This window comes from Anabrus simplex, chromosome 3 (genome assembly GCF_040414725.1).
Source record: "Anabrus simplex isolate iqAnaSimp1 chromosome 3, ASM4041472v1, whole genome shotgun sequence".
Taxonomy (NCBI): domain Eukaryota; kingdom Metazoa; phylum Arthropoda; class Insecta; order Orthoptera; family Tettigoniidae; genus Anabrus; species Anabrus simplex.
The window spans coordinates 401,073,745-401,091,061 of NC_090267.1; the positions used below are offsets into that span (position 1 = coordinate 401,073,745).

At 36.5% G+C, this 17,317-nt stretch overlaps 1 protein-coding gene across 7 annotated transcripts in view; it reads left to right on the forward strand.

The window, feature by feature from the left end:
* The window catches only part of KaiR1D (Kainate-type ionotropic glutamate receptor subunit 1D), a 1,117,017-nt gene that overhangs the window by 1,030,767 nt on the left and 68,933 nt on the right, over positions 1-17,317 (forward strand). Inside the window, exon 20 of one of the 7 annotated variants that reach the window (XM_067143362.2) lies at positions 6,162-6,240. The exons of the other annotated variants lie outside the window; for them this stretch is intronic. Coding sequence (XP_066999463.2) covers positions 6,162-6,236 — 75 coding nt within the window. The 3' untranslated portion in view covers positions 6,237-6,240. The remainder of the gene's footprint in view (positions 1-6,161; positions 6,241-17,317) is intronic. 7 annotated transcript variants of the gene reach the window in all.

Consider the following 17,317-nt stretch of genomic DNA (forward strand, 5'->3'; position numbering starts at 1 on the left):
TCAATATAATAATTTAAATCAAGCATAGTTTAACATTACTGCAGCGGCAAGAACAATTACAAGTTTATTGTTAATTAACAGCAGCTAATCAACTTAGAGATCTGCTTTTTGAGAAATTTATTTATTTATTTATTTATTTATTTATTTATTTATTTATTTATTTATTTATTTATTTATTTAGCAGTACATATCACAAATAAGAAATTATAAAATTAGATAGAGTATATTACATTATTTACATTACTTATTTACAGTTTGACTTTTAAGTTGTTAATAAAGTCCATCACAGTTGAACCTGCTTCCATAAAGTCACTGAAAATGCCTTTATATGAATGTGATGGACACTCATGCACGATATGCCAGATAGTCTGCCTGAGCACCACAACTGCACTCTGGTGAGGGAACTCGTCCCTACTTGTGGAGAAGATAAGCACATCTGTCATGGTTTGTCTTAATCCTCCAATTATTTACTTAAATGAAAATCCTTAGCCTGTTTCCAGTCATTCGACCGGATCAGGAATGGCATGAATGAAGCTCCATCTTGTGGCGAAGGTAGGTATTGTGCTGGCTGCCAAAGCCTTGTCGCACTCCTCTGGGCGAATGATTAATGACTGACACATGAAATGAAATGACATTAGAGAGTGTTTCTGGAATGAAAGAAGACAGGGAAAAGCAGAGAACCAGGAGAAAAACCTGTCCCACCTCTGCTTTGTCCAGCACAAATCTCACATGGAGTGACCAGGATTTGAACCACGGAAACCAGCGGTGAGAAGCCTGCACACTGCCGCCTGAGCCATGGAGGATCTCCAATTATTAACTTAATGCAAGCTTTTGACCTTGCTGTATTAATTATAACTACTACACTGCTTGATGAAATTAATTTACATAAATCCAAACAGACAACTGTACACTTATAGTGTGATAAAGTAAATAACAACCATGCACTGAAAATAAACTTGTACACTTGAAATCTTTAGTATCTCATGGCCAGAAATATTCATTTCAGGCAAGAAATCAGTACAGCCCTCAGAACCACCCAGTACCTGCTTACACACTCTCGCTCATTGGTCACATCCATCAAACACGTTAACACATGCACACATCTGAAGAGTGAGAAGAGGTGGAGAAAACAGAAATACAAAACACATGCGGACGGGAAGGTACTTGCTTCCCCACCTGTCCACACATCCCACTGGCTCAACAATGAAGGGAGAGGGGCATGAAGGGAGGAACCACACGCCTCTTTCAAGGCAACAGACGTAATGTGTATGTCAACTCATTGAGGGTCAAATTCTCCAGTTTCTTTGTAATTCTTGCATGCGAGGTCTGGCTGAAATGTTAGCGGTCTCGACAATTTCCATCGTGCTCGACCACTGTAAGAAAAAATCCACTTAAGGGGTGAAAAGAATAAAAAAGCAGGTGAATTTTTAAAAAATGAGTATCTTCTTCTATCGCTTTACCCCCACCTGTGAGGTTGCGGGTGCGAACTGTGTCGCACATGTGGATTAAACCCTGTTTTACGGCTGGATGCCCTTCCTGATGGCAACCGTATGTGTAGGGTTGTAATTTATACTTCTATACTACTATTATAAAGGGGAAAAATTTATATATTTTTTTTGTAACGGATAGACTCAAACACTACTGAACCGATTTTAAAAATTACTTCACCTGTAGAAAGCTACATTGCCAGTGAGTAATATTGGCTGTAATTTATTTTCAAAACAATTTGAGGGGTGGCGACGAGGGGAGATATAAAACTATTAAAATAATAGGCTAATATAGGCGAAATAGAATTTGTCGTACAAGGACGAGACAAAGCTCATTTTAAGCCCCTTGACGCAAAGAACAAAACTCGGTAAACCTTTCAGGTTCGAAAACCATGTTTGAAGGCCCTAAAACCAACCGTTATGGAGATATTGGAACCATACTACCCCTGCTCTAGGAATCGGACAAAGAAACGAACGGCCATAACCATGGCAACGTCAGCTCCAGAATTCTACAGCAGCGAGATTATGCATGTACGTTTGGGCATAGCTGCCAACCAAAATTGATACACATATGACTTACTATGTGAAAAAAATAAACTGTTGTATAAGACGTTCATAGCACTCCTTTGGGCGGGGATGGAAAGGGAGTGAAGTATAAAAATAATAGCCCCGGAGATCTCCGTAGTACAGCGACCAGCTGTTGCTGACGGGACTCCGTTTTTACATACTGGCTTAGGTTTCAGCATTTTGCGGAGTCTGTTACCTATAGTTTAAACTATTTTCTATCAAATCGTGGAGTAGTAGGATCACTGAAGTTATTAGTGCCGATATTTTGGTCCACTTTTACGATCATCGTAACCGTGAAAACAACCTGTATACTGTACACAATTGTCAAGATGGTGTGCAAATGACTTGTTAAAATTTTTCAACATTTATACTCATATATATCATATGATGTGCGACATAAGTGACAAACCCTGAGGATTATAATTCTCGATAATTATAGTAGTTTTATTTTGCATTGCGTATTTCCTTGATCATTTGTAATAGTTACGAAATATCGGATCAAACAAATTCATTCAATATATTTATATTTGTGGTACTATCTATTGGAAGTATACTTACACTAAACCTGCAGCTTTGTGAAGGGAACAGGTATATCTAAGTGGGAATGAAGGAAAAACATGGTAGCAAAAGGTCTTAGAGGTCGACACTAATTAGGAAATAATATTTAGAGGCTCCCATGAAGAAAAGAAGAAGAAGATATACTATAATTCCAAACATGACAAATAATTTCTACGTACTTAAATAAATACACCAGTGATATACATATCTAATGAAGTCGGTCACACCAATAGTATGAGTAACTAAAGCCAGTTTCTGATAACCCGTACGAAGAACGGGTACTTCTGCTAGTCTGAATATAAAGTACTGGGGGATTGTCTGATCAAAATTTGTATTATTTAAGCACACTTAAACAGGTTATGAAGGTCAGAAAAAGACCTCGACAATGTTGTGAGATGGACAGCAGACAATGGTATGATGGAAAAAGGGGTGAAAAGTCAGGTTGCAAGTTCTACCAAGAGGAAAAGTCCTCTCAGTTCATTTAATGTATTGATGCAGTGGAGGTACATCATGGGGATCACTGTAAGTACCTAGGTGTTAGTATAAGGAAAGATTTTCACTGAGGTAATCACATTAACGGGACTGTAAATAAAGGTTACAGATCTCTTCATATGGTTATGAGGGTATTTAGGGGTTGTAGTAATGATGTGAAAGAGGAGGCAAATAAGTCACTAGTAAGACCCTGATTAGAGTATGATTCCAGTGTATGGGACCCTCATCAGGATTACTAGACTTGAGAACTGGAAAAAATCCAAAGGATAGCAGCACAATTTGTTCTGGACAATTTCCAACAAAAGAGTAGTGTTATAAAAAATGTTGCCAACTTTAAGCTGGGAAGACTTGGGAGTAAGGAGACAGTTGCTTGACTAAGCGTTACATTCCGAGCTGTCAGCGGAGAGGTGATGTGGAATGCCATTAGTAGACAAATAAGCCTGAGTGGGTTTTTTAAAGTAGGAAAGATCATAATATGAAGATAAAGTTGAAATTCAAGAGGAAAAATTGGGGCAAATATTCATTTATGAGAAAAGGAATTAGGGATTGGAATAATTTACCAAAGGAGATGTTCAATAAATTTCCAACTTCTTTGAACTCGTTTAAGACTGCATTACCAACTGATTGGGATTCTGCCACCTGGGTGACAGCAGATCAGTGTTGATTGATTGATTGGTCAACCATAATCAGCTACTCCAAACCAAACCCCATGGCGCAATAGCCCCGAAGGGCTTTGGCCTATCAAGCGACCGCTGCTCAGCCCGAAGGCCTTCAGATTACGAGGTGTCATGTGGTCAGCACGGCAGATCCCCTCAGTCATTGTTCTTGGCTTTCTAGATCGGGGCCGCTATCTCACCGTCAGATAGCTCCTCAATTCTAATCATGTAGGCTGAGTGGACCTTGAACCAGCCCTCAGGTGCAGGTAAAAATCCCGGGAATCAAACCTGGGGCCTCTGGGTAAGAAGCAGGCATGATACCTCTACACCGCCGGGCCGGCTAATCAGCTAGTTCATTCAAAAATAATAATAATAATAATAATAATAATAATAATAATAATAATAATAATAATAATAATAATAATAATAATAATAATAATAATAATATCCTAGACAATGTAATATTCTTTAAGTCTTGGGATAGTCAATTTCTTACTCAGTCAGAAGTGTGTAAATTTAGTCTCAAAAAACTTTTAAACATTTTTACATGCTATTTCACTCTCATTATGTTGCCTAATGCAAACTTAAATTTGAATAAGATTTCTTACTATTTGTTATCAATATATAACAATGATGAATACCAGTCAGTAAAATCTTATTGTCCTTACATTTGATACTTTGTGTTATGACAGTATTTCAAGAAACTACACATATCAGGAGGTTATAATAAATAGTTATCCTGAATGGGGAAAGCAAGTAACTCTATTCTACTCTAACTTGTTTACGGAAAGCTATTTTCACCATCGTCTGTTATTCCAGAGCAAATGAAAACAGCAAGCTTGCAGTTTTTCATGACTGTTTTTATTGTGATCAGTCATGGGACCTCCAGTATCAAAAGAAATTTGAACCATACGGATATGAATGTTTATTTCAAAAATTCCTCATAATTTGTTTCGAACTCAAAACACAACTGCCCTGGTGAGAAATACGCAATGATATCACTCAGGTATCATACCTTCCAGAGTGAACATCTATTTAGGTACTCCTGTGTTACAGTTCTATTAAAGGTTCTATTAAGATGATTGAAATGACATGATTTGTTCTTATTACCATACTTTCTTCATCTAAACTGTATCCTTGGGAGCAATTAATGTTATTATGAAATGATTACCAATTTATGATTTTATGGAAGTGGATACACTTTCTCTCTATCAAAAGTGCCCATAACTAATTATCTTTTACTCCATCTCTTTGTAAAGAAAAATTCCATCACAATGATATTGTAATCTACTCTGTTATCAAGGACAGAACTGGTTTTTATGTAGCTTAGATTTTCTAAACTTTATGCTAAATATTGACAACTGTATGAGATAGTAATTGTTCTTACTATGAAAATGGTACAGAACAGTACTTTTTAAGTTCCTGAAATTTTTATCATTGTGTTTTTGTAAGTCTATTTCCTTTCTCTCTTTGTGTTCCTACCTTTCACTTATGACTGATGCTCAGTTTCATCCTTAAAATTTGCTCAATTGACAAGTAATCTATATTGAGATGATGTTGCTTTCCTAGGAATTATATTTATAGTATTGGAAATACATGTTATGATGATGGTTAATAACAATCACTCTTGTGAGATCGAAGGATTGTGATACATTTATCACTTCAGCTGTGATGTATTTAAAATTTTAGAAAATGAAACCTACCCTTCTGACAAGACCCTTCAGTAATTGTTGCTCAAAGCTGACAGTTATATGTGGGATATAACCTGCCTAGATACCGAGATTAAAGTCTGTTTTTAATATGCCCGTATATAATATGTCATCACCATCTCCATTTCCCATTTCCAGCTTCCCGTATATAAAATGTGAAGCTTAAAAATCAGGAAAAAATTTCAGTTTGGCACTTGTGAGTTAAAAAAAATTCATTTCCTAATGAATTTTAAATTATTTTATTTTTCTTTCATAGCATTTCCAATTCCTTTAGAAAGTGTGATAAAAAAATGTAAGAGTCTCATTTCAACAAGTGTAACATGAACAATATATTATATTGATTCTTTAACAACAGTAAATATATCCCACTTATACTGTCCAGTACATTAAATTACAAACAAATTAATATTTCATATTTTATATTATATTCATAGAGTACACTCTGACAGAGTTAGTCACAAAATCATTGCAATATTTCCCCAATTTCATCTGTATAATCTTCAATCCTCTTCCATCAGAATGACTTACCTGACAATATTATCAAAGAGAGATAGTGAGAATTTTGTACAGTTTTAACATTTTAATGACGTAGAATTAGTATGATACAGGGGTTTCACAGACTGCATGTTAGTGTATCTGAGTTGTGTGGGACCTCTCTGTTGCAATCTTGTCTGCTGGCTGTTGGACCGCAGGAAGTGAGTACTCGCACAGTCTACCTCTCTCGCACCGTCTCTGAAATAGCCAAGGACCTGGATCTGGCCCCCTGACGTGGTGCGTACCAGATACTTGCGAGCCAAAGAAATCTATATTCTTTTGAAAATAAAACTATAAAACATTTTGGCTATTTCAGAGCATTCTTTATTTCCTTTACATAATGTGATAGAGGTGTGTCACAGTCTCATTTCAGCTCTTTAACAATCATCTAATTTGCCTTTCTGCCCATCATTATCCCAATTGTATTTCAGTAAAGTGATTTAATCAAAAGAAGAATTATCCAGAAAGGAATTTTTGTATGTGTGATTATTGTATATACTTCAAAAAGCACCTTAAATTTTAAATCCAGTTACAGAAGGTGGATTGCAATCATCTACTTTGGTAAGTGTATAATTGCCCAGTATCTAAGTTATTGTGCAGACAAAAAAAAAGGATTCAGAGTTAGCTGCTTGAAATGTGAAAACTAAAGTAGATTAGCTTTCAACATGAGATGAACGGAACAGCAGAGTGAGGTCTGTTGACTGGGTGAGATGATAAGAAAGAAGTCCAGAGATGGCATGCATGATCTGGGTTGGCATCCTAAACTTACCAACAGAGAAAAACCTCTTTCTTAAAACATAGTTTTATGTGCTACTTATGGATTAAAATAACTTATTACAGCCATCAGAATATTGTTTCACAAAATGACATGCATGATATGGGATGGCATTCTAAACTTACCAATAGAGACAAACCTCTTTCTTAAAAAATAGTTTTACGTGCTACTTACGGAATAAAATAATTTATTTCTGCCATGAGAATCTTGTTTCACAAAATTTTAAAACATCAGGAATATAATATGATTGAAAACAACACGTGAGTGGAGGGTAACAAGTTTATTTAGGTAAAGTTTATAAGAAACTGACATTTACATTTGGTATCCAATAATTTTAATAACCATAGCCCGAAAATAAATTATAAAATAAGAACATCCTTTGCTTCTTCACAGTGGGAAGACCATCTTGTCATCATAATCCATTGCAAGTAGCTTCATGTGGTAATTCTTAAACATTTGAATATATATTAAAAATCAACTGAAAAATTAGTAGGTGTCTTAAGATGTCTGATCATTCTATATCTTCTTCTCATTAAATTTAAACAAATTGATCCCCTCTCACCAATTCAATTCAGTATCTCTTCATCAATAATTCAATCTATCCATCTCACCTTCAGCATTTTTCTGTAACACATTTCAAAAGCTTCTATTCCTTTCTTTCTGAGCTAGTTATTGGTCTATGTTTCATTTCCATACAATGCCACGCTCTAGACCAAAGTCTTCAAAAGCATCTTTCTAATTCCTACTTCAATGTTCGAAGTGAGCAAATTTCTTTTCTTAAGAAACACCTCCCTTGCTTTTGCTAGCATGCATTTTATGCCCTCCTTATTTCTGCCATCGTTAGTTATTTTACTACCCAAGTAACAATATTCATCTACTTCCTCTAAGACTTAATTTCCTAATCTAATATTGCCTGCATCACCTGACTTCATTCGACTGCACTCCATTATTTTTGTTTTGGACTTACTTATTTTCATCTTGTACTTCTTATCCAAGACTCTGCCCATACCATTTAGCAATTTCTCTAGATCTTCTACAGTCTCAGATAAAATAACAATATCATTGGCAAATCTCAGGATTTTGATTTCCTCTCCTTGGATTGTGATTCCCTTTCTAAATTCTTCTTTGATTTCCTTTACTTCCTGTGCTATATAAACACTGAAAAGGATGGGAGGGCATACTGCAGTCTTGCCTCACTCCTTTCTGAATTGCTACTTCCTTTTTCAAAGCCCTCGATTCTTTTCACTGCAGACTGATTTTATACAGTTTGTAGATAATTCTTTGTTCTTGGTATCTGATTCCGATCATCTTCAGAATCTTAAATAGGTTGGTCCAATGAACATTATCGAATATTTTTCTAGAAATATACGTGTTCATGTATGTGTGTTCGCTATATATATCACAGATAAAAAATTTAAACTCGACTCTGAAAATACACTAGTGTAAAAAAGTTTAAACACCTCTGAAATTCTCTATATATTCTCGAAACTGATACTTAATAGAGATTTATTGGATTTCTGATATATTTCACACTAAAATATGGTACTGTATTTAATGATATTTACTTGCTATTCAGGTATTACGCAGGTATCTGGAGTGTGATACCTGTAATATAATCTTCAGCCTGTGTGCATGAACATCAGCCTGGATTCAGTTATACTGCTATACCAAAGGATTTATGAAACTTAAAAGACTCGGTCGTCTTTGTTGTTAAACTTACAGTTGGTTTAGACTGTTTTCCAACACTGACTTTAGTCTGCTCCAATTATTGCAGGATAGAGACTCACTGCAGAATGGGGTGGCGGTGGGGGGGGAATTTGGCATAAGTGAAGCAAAGTATGTTATGGCATGTGCCTACCAGACAATTGGTTGGTCAGACTGACAGATTGCTACAAAATTAGGGATTTTTGAATTTGGTGTACACACTGCTTTGAAGCGACAACAAGAGACAAGCACTTGCAAAGATTGAGTACGTAGTGGATGTCCTAGAAGAATATCCTTTTCTTTTTCTCAGAAGTTGCTTTACGTCGCACTGACACAGATAAGCGATGATAGGATAGGAAAAGACTAGGAATGGAAAAGGTTCAGCCCCAGCATTTGCCTAGTATGAAAATGGGAAACCACAGGAAACCATCTGCAAAGCTGCCGACAGTGCGGCTCGAACCTACTGTATCCTGAATGCAAGTTCACAGCTGCTCATCGCTAACCGTATGGCCAACTCGCTCGGTAGAAGAATATCTACTGCTGAACATAAACACATTGTGATCTTAAGCAACTGTAACAGAAGGCTTAAAGCTGTGGACATCTGTGCTTAAATCAACAGAATTAGAAAACAACCAGTGTCAGTGTTGACTGTAAGATATTGTTTACATGATGTTGGATTGTATGGGCATGTATCTGCCAAAAATACTCTTTTAGCATGCAGACATAAATCTCAGAGACTTCAGTGGGCCAGGCATTCAGACATAAATCTCAGAGACTACAGTGGGCCAAGCACCATAAAGATTAGACACTGAGCAGTGGAAACATGTACTATGGACTGATTAGCCAAAATGTGAGAAGTTGGATCAAATTGTCATCAATATGTCTGCCACTGTCCAGAAATAAAGAATGCTAGAAGGCTGCCTAATACCAACTGTGAACCATGGGTATAAAGAAGTCTTAAATGGAAGTTCAAAAAATGTGTTGGTTAATACAAATCCTTGTTCCCATACAAAGTATTAAGAGATTAATTGTAAAATATATATGGTGTAAAAACATCCCACTGGTAACTCTTGTCAACGGACAGGCTTAGTAGCTATCTTGTAATCAAAATGTGTCACTTCAGTCAAACTATCTCCTTTGCTTTTTCTCAACTGATACTGACTTCTCATCATATTAAAATTATTATTGATCCTGTAATACTACAGACGTTGTAATAGTCAAACTGACCATTATTAAATATGGGGATATTTTTCTCTTTTTAAGATGAACTATGTGAATACAAATGTTGGTCTTTGTTGAAGACTGAGGTCAAGCACTTCATGCTGTCTTCCTCATTTAGAAGCTTCTGCATTAATATTGTCAGGGTGTGGAATTTTACCATCTTTCATATTCTTTATCTCAATTTTTATTTCTTCTATCAGAATGCTTGGTACTTGTGTTAAAATCTCTGTCATAAACTCCAGAACTACTGTCTCAAAATATTTTTCCTGTAATTCTTTTCTCTTTTGATAATCTCATCTCCTTTTCAACCCCTTGGTTAATGTTTTATATTCATCTGGGTTATATTTTGTTGCTCTTATTTACCCTTTAATTTCAAGGATTTCATCTGTTATCCATGTCTTATTTATGATATATTCTGTTTTAACAGAATATCAATACAGCAGAATTAAGTATTTAATTTTTTCTCAGTGCACAAGACATCAGGAACACCTTTCAGTTCACTATTTAGATGTGCCTCAACCTGATATCTTATGACTGATTCTTGTAGTTTCTCACATCATACTTCATAACCCTTCATGACTTTCTTCATTTTAATTTTGAAAACATAACCAAAAGATTAAAGTCAAAGTGAATGAACACCAGCAATGTTTTCAGAGTAATGCATCTATTTATCTTTTTATTTACGAGATTCTACTGATTTTTCATAATGTTCTCTTTTGAATTTCCGGGAGACCTCCAGGTATACAAATGTCCAATGATTAATACAAATTCTTGTTCCCATGCAAAGTAATTAGAGATTAATTTTGAAATGTTTCATCATCATCCTTTAACCGTCTCCAGTCAGCTGGGTGCTGTACAAGAGCGCTCTCCATCTTTTGTCTATCCAGGTACATTTCCTCCTCCTCAACTTGGTGCCATTCCACTCCTCTTCCTCCCACGTACTGCTTTCCTTGACTCATCCACAGTTTTCTTGGCCTGCCTTTAGGTCTTTCGCCTTCCAGTTCCTTTTCTAGTCATTTTTTGGCTGTTCTCATTTGATCCATCCTATTTACATGGCCATACCTTTTGAGTTTTGATGTTCTCACATTCTTACATGTTCTTACATGTATATGGTATAAAAATATTCCAATGGCAACTCTTGCTAATGGACAAGTTTAGAATTCTTATAATCAAAATGTGTTAAAGTCAAAGACAAATATGCAGACATTTTTCTCTTTTAACCCTGCATAAGAGTGGCATGCTCTCTTGTTCTGGGCCTCACAACAATGCTATTTAAATTTCCAACTGATGAAGCTAAGAAGCTGTACTTTGTTGTACCTTCCTCTGTTGCGACCCTGCACGCGCAACTCATGTTGCTGATAGTGGGAAACTGACCATTGTGACAATTCATGACGACATGGTTCTTGAAACCAGCAACACTTTTTGTGTGATGATCAGTGTAGTGATGAGGTAATTAGTATATTTTTGTTATGGCTTTTTTTGTGATGCTTTTTACTTACATATTTGAGAATTATTGAAGCATTTATTCAAGCCTAAATTTTATTATGTTTTAGGTAAAACAGACTATGAAAGAGAACAAAAATGACTGCAAACGCTACATGAAACTGTTTCCATTGATTCTGAACTGCTTCAGATGATGATGAAGAGGACTTGCTGGAAGTTCGAGAAGAGAATTCGGAAAGTGAACAAGAATTGGATCCTGATGAGGATGCAGAATCCTTGCCATGGCACTATTATCACAAAGGTGAAGACTCCTACTTTTATTATGGTAAGGATGGGACAAATTGAAAAATTCATCTCCCTTCCAAAAATATTAGAAAACAGCAGAAGAATATTATAACGCACCTTCCAGGTGTCAGAAGATCAGTTACAGGAAAGGCTGGTCCTCTCGAGATTTGGAGACATTTCTTTGATCGAGAAATAATTGAAATTATTGTAAAATTTACAAACCAACATATTACCACTCACACAAAAGGAAAATATAATCAAGAACATCATGTTTTCGTGAGGTCAACTGTAATGAAATAGAAGCTCTTTTGGGCCTTCTCATTTTGAGTGGAGTAAAAGAAGTCCAATAGGTTAAATTTAAAAGAACTGTTCTTTGCAGATGGAAACTCCCCAGAAATCCTTCAGCTAGTTATGTCTCAGCAATGTTTCTTTTTCCTACTCAGCCGTATACATTTTGACGATACAGAGACCAGGCAGCCTAGGCTGCTTTCAGATAAACTGGCTCAAATTCATTATCTGTTTGAATTATTTGTTCACAGGTGTGTACAATATTTCAGCTTGAGTCAGTTTGTTACAATTGATGAAATGCTATTAGGTTTTATGGGAAAGGCTGCCTTCTGGCAGTACATAGCTTCAAAACCTAACAAATACGGCATCAAGGTATATCCTTGTGTGATGCAAAGCTAATTTATACTTCACAAATGGAAGTCTATGTTGGAAAACAGCCAGAAGGATCACAGTATGCCGTAAGTAACAGCCCAAAAGATGTAGTGGAGAGAATAATACAGTCAGGATAAGAAGGAATGTTACAATGGACAACTGGTTCACCAGCGTTGAGCTCTGTAAAATGTTGACCAGTCAGTACAACCTCATGCTGCTACGCACCATTAGGAAAAGCACCAGCTTCCTCCTCAATTAACTCAAGGACATTCCAGGCCTACACTATCCAACATCTTTGGATTTCATGGAGATTGCACTCTTCTGTCATATATTCCTAACAAACAAAAGAACATGTTAGTAATTTCATTGATGCACAATGATGACTTCGACAATGAAGAAACAGGGAAACCAGATATGATTCTGGACTACAATAAAACTAAAGGTGGTGTGGTGACAATGTCGTAGACCAGCTATCTACAAATCATGATGTGGCCAGAAATACAAGACGTTGGCCTATGGTGGTATTTTATTCTCTGATAAACATTGCTGGCATAAACAGACAAGTTATTATAAGCCAGAATGCACCTACCCAGAATGTAGTACACCAAAAATTTCTCACAGGGTTAGGAATGAGCCTTTTATAAAGCCACCTTCACTCTTGCATGGCGATGACTAACATCCCAAAAGATCCTGTACGAGAGAATTGCTGTCATCTGCAAGCTTGAAAGAGTACAAGATGATCGGCCTGTATGTATCTTTGGACGATGTCAAACATGTACTTGGAAGTGAAACAGAAAAACAAAATACCATTGTAGAAAGTGCAAGAAGTTCATGTGCCTAGAGACATAGAAATGTTAAGCAAAGACTATGAGTGAATGTGCAATGTTTGTAGGAGACCTTACTTCATAAGCCAGAGGCTTATATGAGATTTATTATGTGCCACATTTCCAGAACTGGCACAACATAAAGCATGATGAAATGAAATGGCGTACGACTTTTAGTGCCGGGAGTGTCCGAGGACATTTTCGGCTTGCCAGGTGCAGGTCTTTTGATTGGACGCCCTTAGGCGACCTACACGTCGTGATGAGGATGAAATAATGATGAAGACAACACATACACCCAGCCCCCGTGCCAGACAAATTAACCAATGATGGTTAAAATACCCGACCGTGCCGGGAATCGAACCCGGGAACCCTGTGACCAAAGGCCAGCATGCTAACCATTTAGCCATGGAGCCAGATATAAAGCATGATATATTTGTATCACAGTATTGTTTTGTCATTTTTGCTATTTAAATGATTTGATTTTACTTGGGATTCCCTTTCCTGATTTTTTCCTTTGTTGTTAATGTTATTTTTATTGGTCTGATTGTACTTGGAAGTCTGTTTTCTTACTGTGAGTTTGAATAAATACATTTTTGTATGACATCTCATCTATTCTTACAATTCACAATTTAATAAGTAACAAAAAAAAAATACCCGGTTTTAGAGACCGGCCACACGAATCATGTTTAATATTTCGACACACTTACGCAGGGTTAAGACAAACTATGTGAGTACAAATGTTAACCAAAGCTAATGGCATAGATTATCAATACTTGCATGTGACTGACAGTACAAATATTGGTGAAAGCTGATGGCATAGAACATCGACACCTGCACATATTGATTTTATGTTATAGCATACACATAACGGATATAATAATTAATTTCAGTAATCAAACAGCTAATAAGTTTAACATAGAAATTTCAAATAACAGTTCTCTTTTAGTTGAAGAGTCCTCTGGTATGCTTACATCCAGCATATTTCAGAATATGATTTAATTTTACATATAGGCTATCATATTTCAAATCAATAACAGGCCTACCAAAAATGTTTAAGGATATTTCCATCAAATTTACCTTAAACAAATATTTAGCTGATATCAATGACTTGGACAAAGTCTTACTTCTAACACAGTGATTAATAATTCTAGTGGCTATGTAACAAAAGCATGTTTAATAAATTTCTCACAAAGCTCTTCAAATTTTAATATTATCCTCTTTGGAAGTATGTATTTCAGATATCCATAATAATATAACATTTTGTTCAGTTAAGCAGTGGCAAAACATGCTATGAGACAATGAGACAGTGTCTACCCCCAGAAATTAGGAGAACAACCTAATTTGCAATTTTAAAATTCTACTTAAGAATACTGTAACTCTGTAATATATATTGTTATTTTTGCATATGTTTCTACATCTTCTTGGTTCACTGAAACAGCATTCAATGCTCTGTAACCAGCAACCACTGTAACAGAGCCTCTGGCCGGCATCCACACTGTGCAAGCCGATGTTGGTGAGATGTGTTGTTTAACAGCTCAGCCACAGGGTAGCAGCACTTTCGCACCTCGAAGTCGCTCACAGTAAATTAGAAGCAAGTACATGTGCAACAGCAGCAGCAGCAATTCGAGGAAAATACAAAAGCATGAGACATTACCCTCCGACATCTCTTGCTGTTCAGTGCTCAGTCAGTGCTTGCAAACGTTCGGTTTTGGTGTGTATAGCCTCTTGCTAGCTTCTACCACATTTGCATATGGTCTAGCAAACAAATTAGAAGACCCAAATCTTGTCTCTTGCTTCACTTTTTCTTCAAAGTGTTCCTGTTCACAGATAATCTCTTCAACATTCAACATTATTCAGGTCAGAGGAACATCTGACATAAAACTGTGTAAATTTACAATTGGCTTTACATCGCACCGACACAGATAGGTCTTATGGTGACGATGGGATAGGAAAGTGTTAGGTGTGGGAAGGAAGCAGCCATGACCTTAATTGAGGTACAATTCCAGCATTTGCCTGGTATGAAAATGAGAAACCACAGAAAACCATCTTCAGGGCTGCCGATAGTGGGGTTTGAACCCACTATCTCCCGGATGCAAGCTCACAGCTGCACATGTCTAACCACATGGCCAACTTGCTCAGTGTGTACAAAAGCTTATCAGTTAAATCAGACGCCATCACGTAGTTGCTCTAGGGAGCCAGTGTTACTTGCTCCGCTCGGGATGACTGGCAGTCATGTGACAAGAGAGCAGCGGACAGGTGGGTTGCATATCATGGCAGTACTGTACTTGCCACTTGGAAATGTTACCATCTGAACAGCAGCAATGAAATACAAACTGGTACATAAATAAATCATCTCTGAGGAATTATGAAACATTATAATATAAATATAGCATTGAGTAGGGTAATATGAAATGTACATACATCCTCAAATGTGGTATTTTTAAGTTTTTCTAGTAATCCTATAATTTCTCGACCTTCATATTTATCATACTTGTTGGCATGACATAAGGAGCAGATAAAAAATTTAATGTGATTCAATATTTGATTGCATATTAAACAGTTTGTGTGTTATTTCCTTGAAGTACCAAATACTCTTCTTCTCAAGAAGGTTTGAAACTTGGGGTTGATGGCCTACGCTGTGCTGAACTCTCTTCCATAGTAAATACGACATTTACCGACTAGGCTTGAATGTCATGTGGTGTGATGATAAAGGCAGCAACACACTTCTGTCATCTCACGTGAGTTCACGCTTATCGTGTCGCAATTTAACCAGTCCAGAAGGATGTGCTATACCTTTGCGCTACTGACCTTCAGTGCATACTAGGTCATGCACTTCCCCCCTACTTGCTCGCTAAACTGCTCTCGTTCCTCAAGAGCGGGGAGCAAACTGGCTCTGAAGGCATTTCGCTCTCGATTGACGATGCCTGAGTTAAATGACAACATAACATGATGAAAATAGTACTCGCATACATATGAAATATTAGATTCCTTTATACTGCAAACAGAACTTAGATTCTAGGACTTTGAGGAAATTGACTTTGTGAAAATTCTAAATAAAATTATGTTTGCAGAAGTTACTGATTCACCACCCTCTATTAAGTTGAAAGATGTATGATGGTTCAAACTTTCAATACTATTAAAATACATCTTCTTTCAACTTAATAATGTACTCACTTCAATACAGAACAATATGAAATTCTTATCTCATAATCACCGCCCTCTGTCGACAGTTTCTTGAGTGTGTCCCGCTGTGCCATGGTGGTGTCAGATACTCAAGAAACTGTTGACAGAGGCAGTGAATCAGTAACTTCCCTCCCAACCACCACAGCACAGCGCGACTATCCTCAAGTCCAGTTAGTGGGGAGGCCGTGGATCGTACGGTCATGACTTCCACGTTCCTTAGAAGAATTTCTTTGCTCACTGTCGGAGACAAAACTTCACATGCCCTGATGAAGGCCAAAGCAATTTGGCAGAAAGCTTGGTTTTATTAAATAAATATATATATTGGCTTTAATCAAGTTAGCACATTTATTTCTTTATGTTAATACAATGAGCCACGAAAACCTACGTTCATTAAGATGCTGATTGCTGAGTTGGCGAGTGATCCAAGCTTAAGGGAGGGTGTCATCAATATTTTTTACAGAAAAGAATGATAAGACATATCGAAATAAAATACACAAGAATTTAGTTGAGTTGAAGCTATTTGGAATATACGAGAGCACGTCACAAGTTTTCCTGAAATACTTGGATTGTTTATATTGTGAAAAAGTTGTTATTACTAGCAGAAGTAAATCTATAATGTCCACACTTACTCAACACACACGCTTCGCCACTGCAGTTAAGTGCTCCAAGCACAATTAAAGAGGATGAAGTTTCCTAATATGACTTTCGTGCTTCAGAACACTACAAATACTTTTTTTTTTTATTTATGCTTGTAACCGTTCCAGTATATAAACGGCTACAATTAATAACAATAGTAATAATAATATTTGCTACCATTGTGCAACCACATAGTTACACATCAACACAAATTAATGCAGAAAGACATAATAATAACGTGCATTCAATTAAAACCATAAGCCCTTTAAGCGCAGTAAACAAAATAAACAGGTTAACCAACATGACGACTAAGGAAGGATAATTGGGAAGTGACTGGGAACCATATCCAGGCAGTGAAAGGCATTGGCAATGCTGAAGAAGCAAAATCAAAGGCAATTCTAAAGTTTACTTAATAATTTATATTCAAATCAGAGCACAAATAATCAACAAAATACCTTTAAAAAATCGAAGATAGTTTTTCACAATAACAATTTACCCCGAGGGTAGAATTTAGGTTATTTAACCTCTAGGTCTGAACATCTCAAACTACATTCCACTGTTCATGCAAAACATTTAAATTATA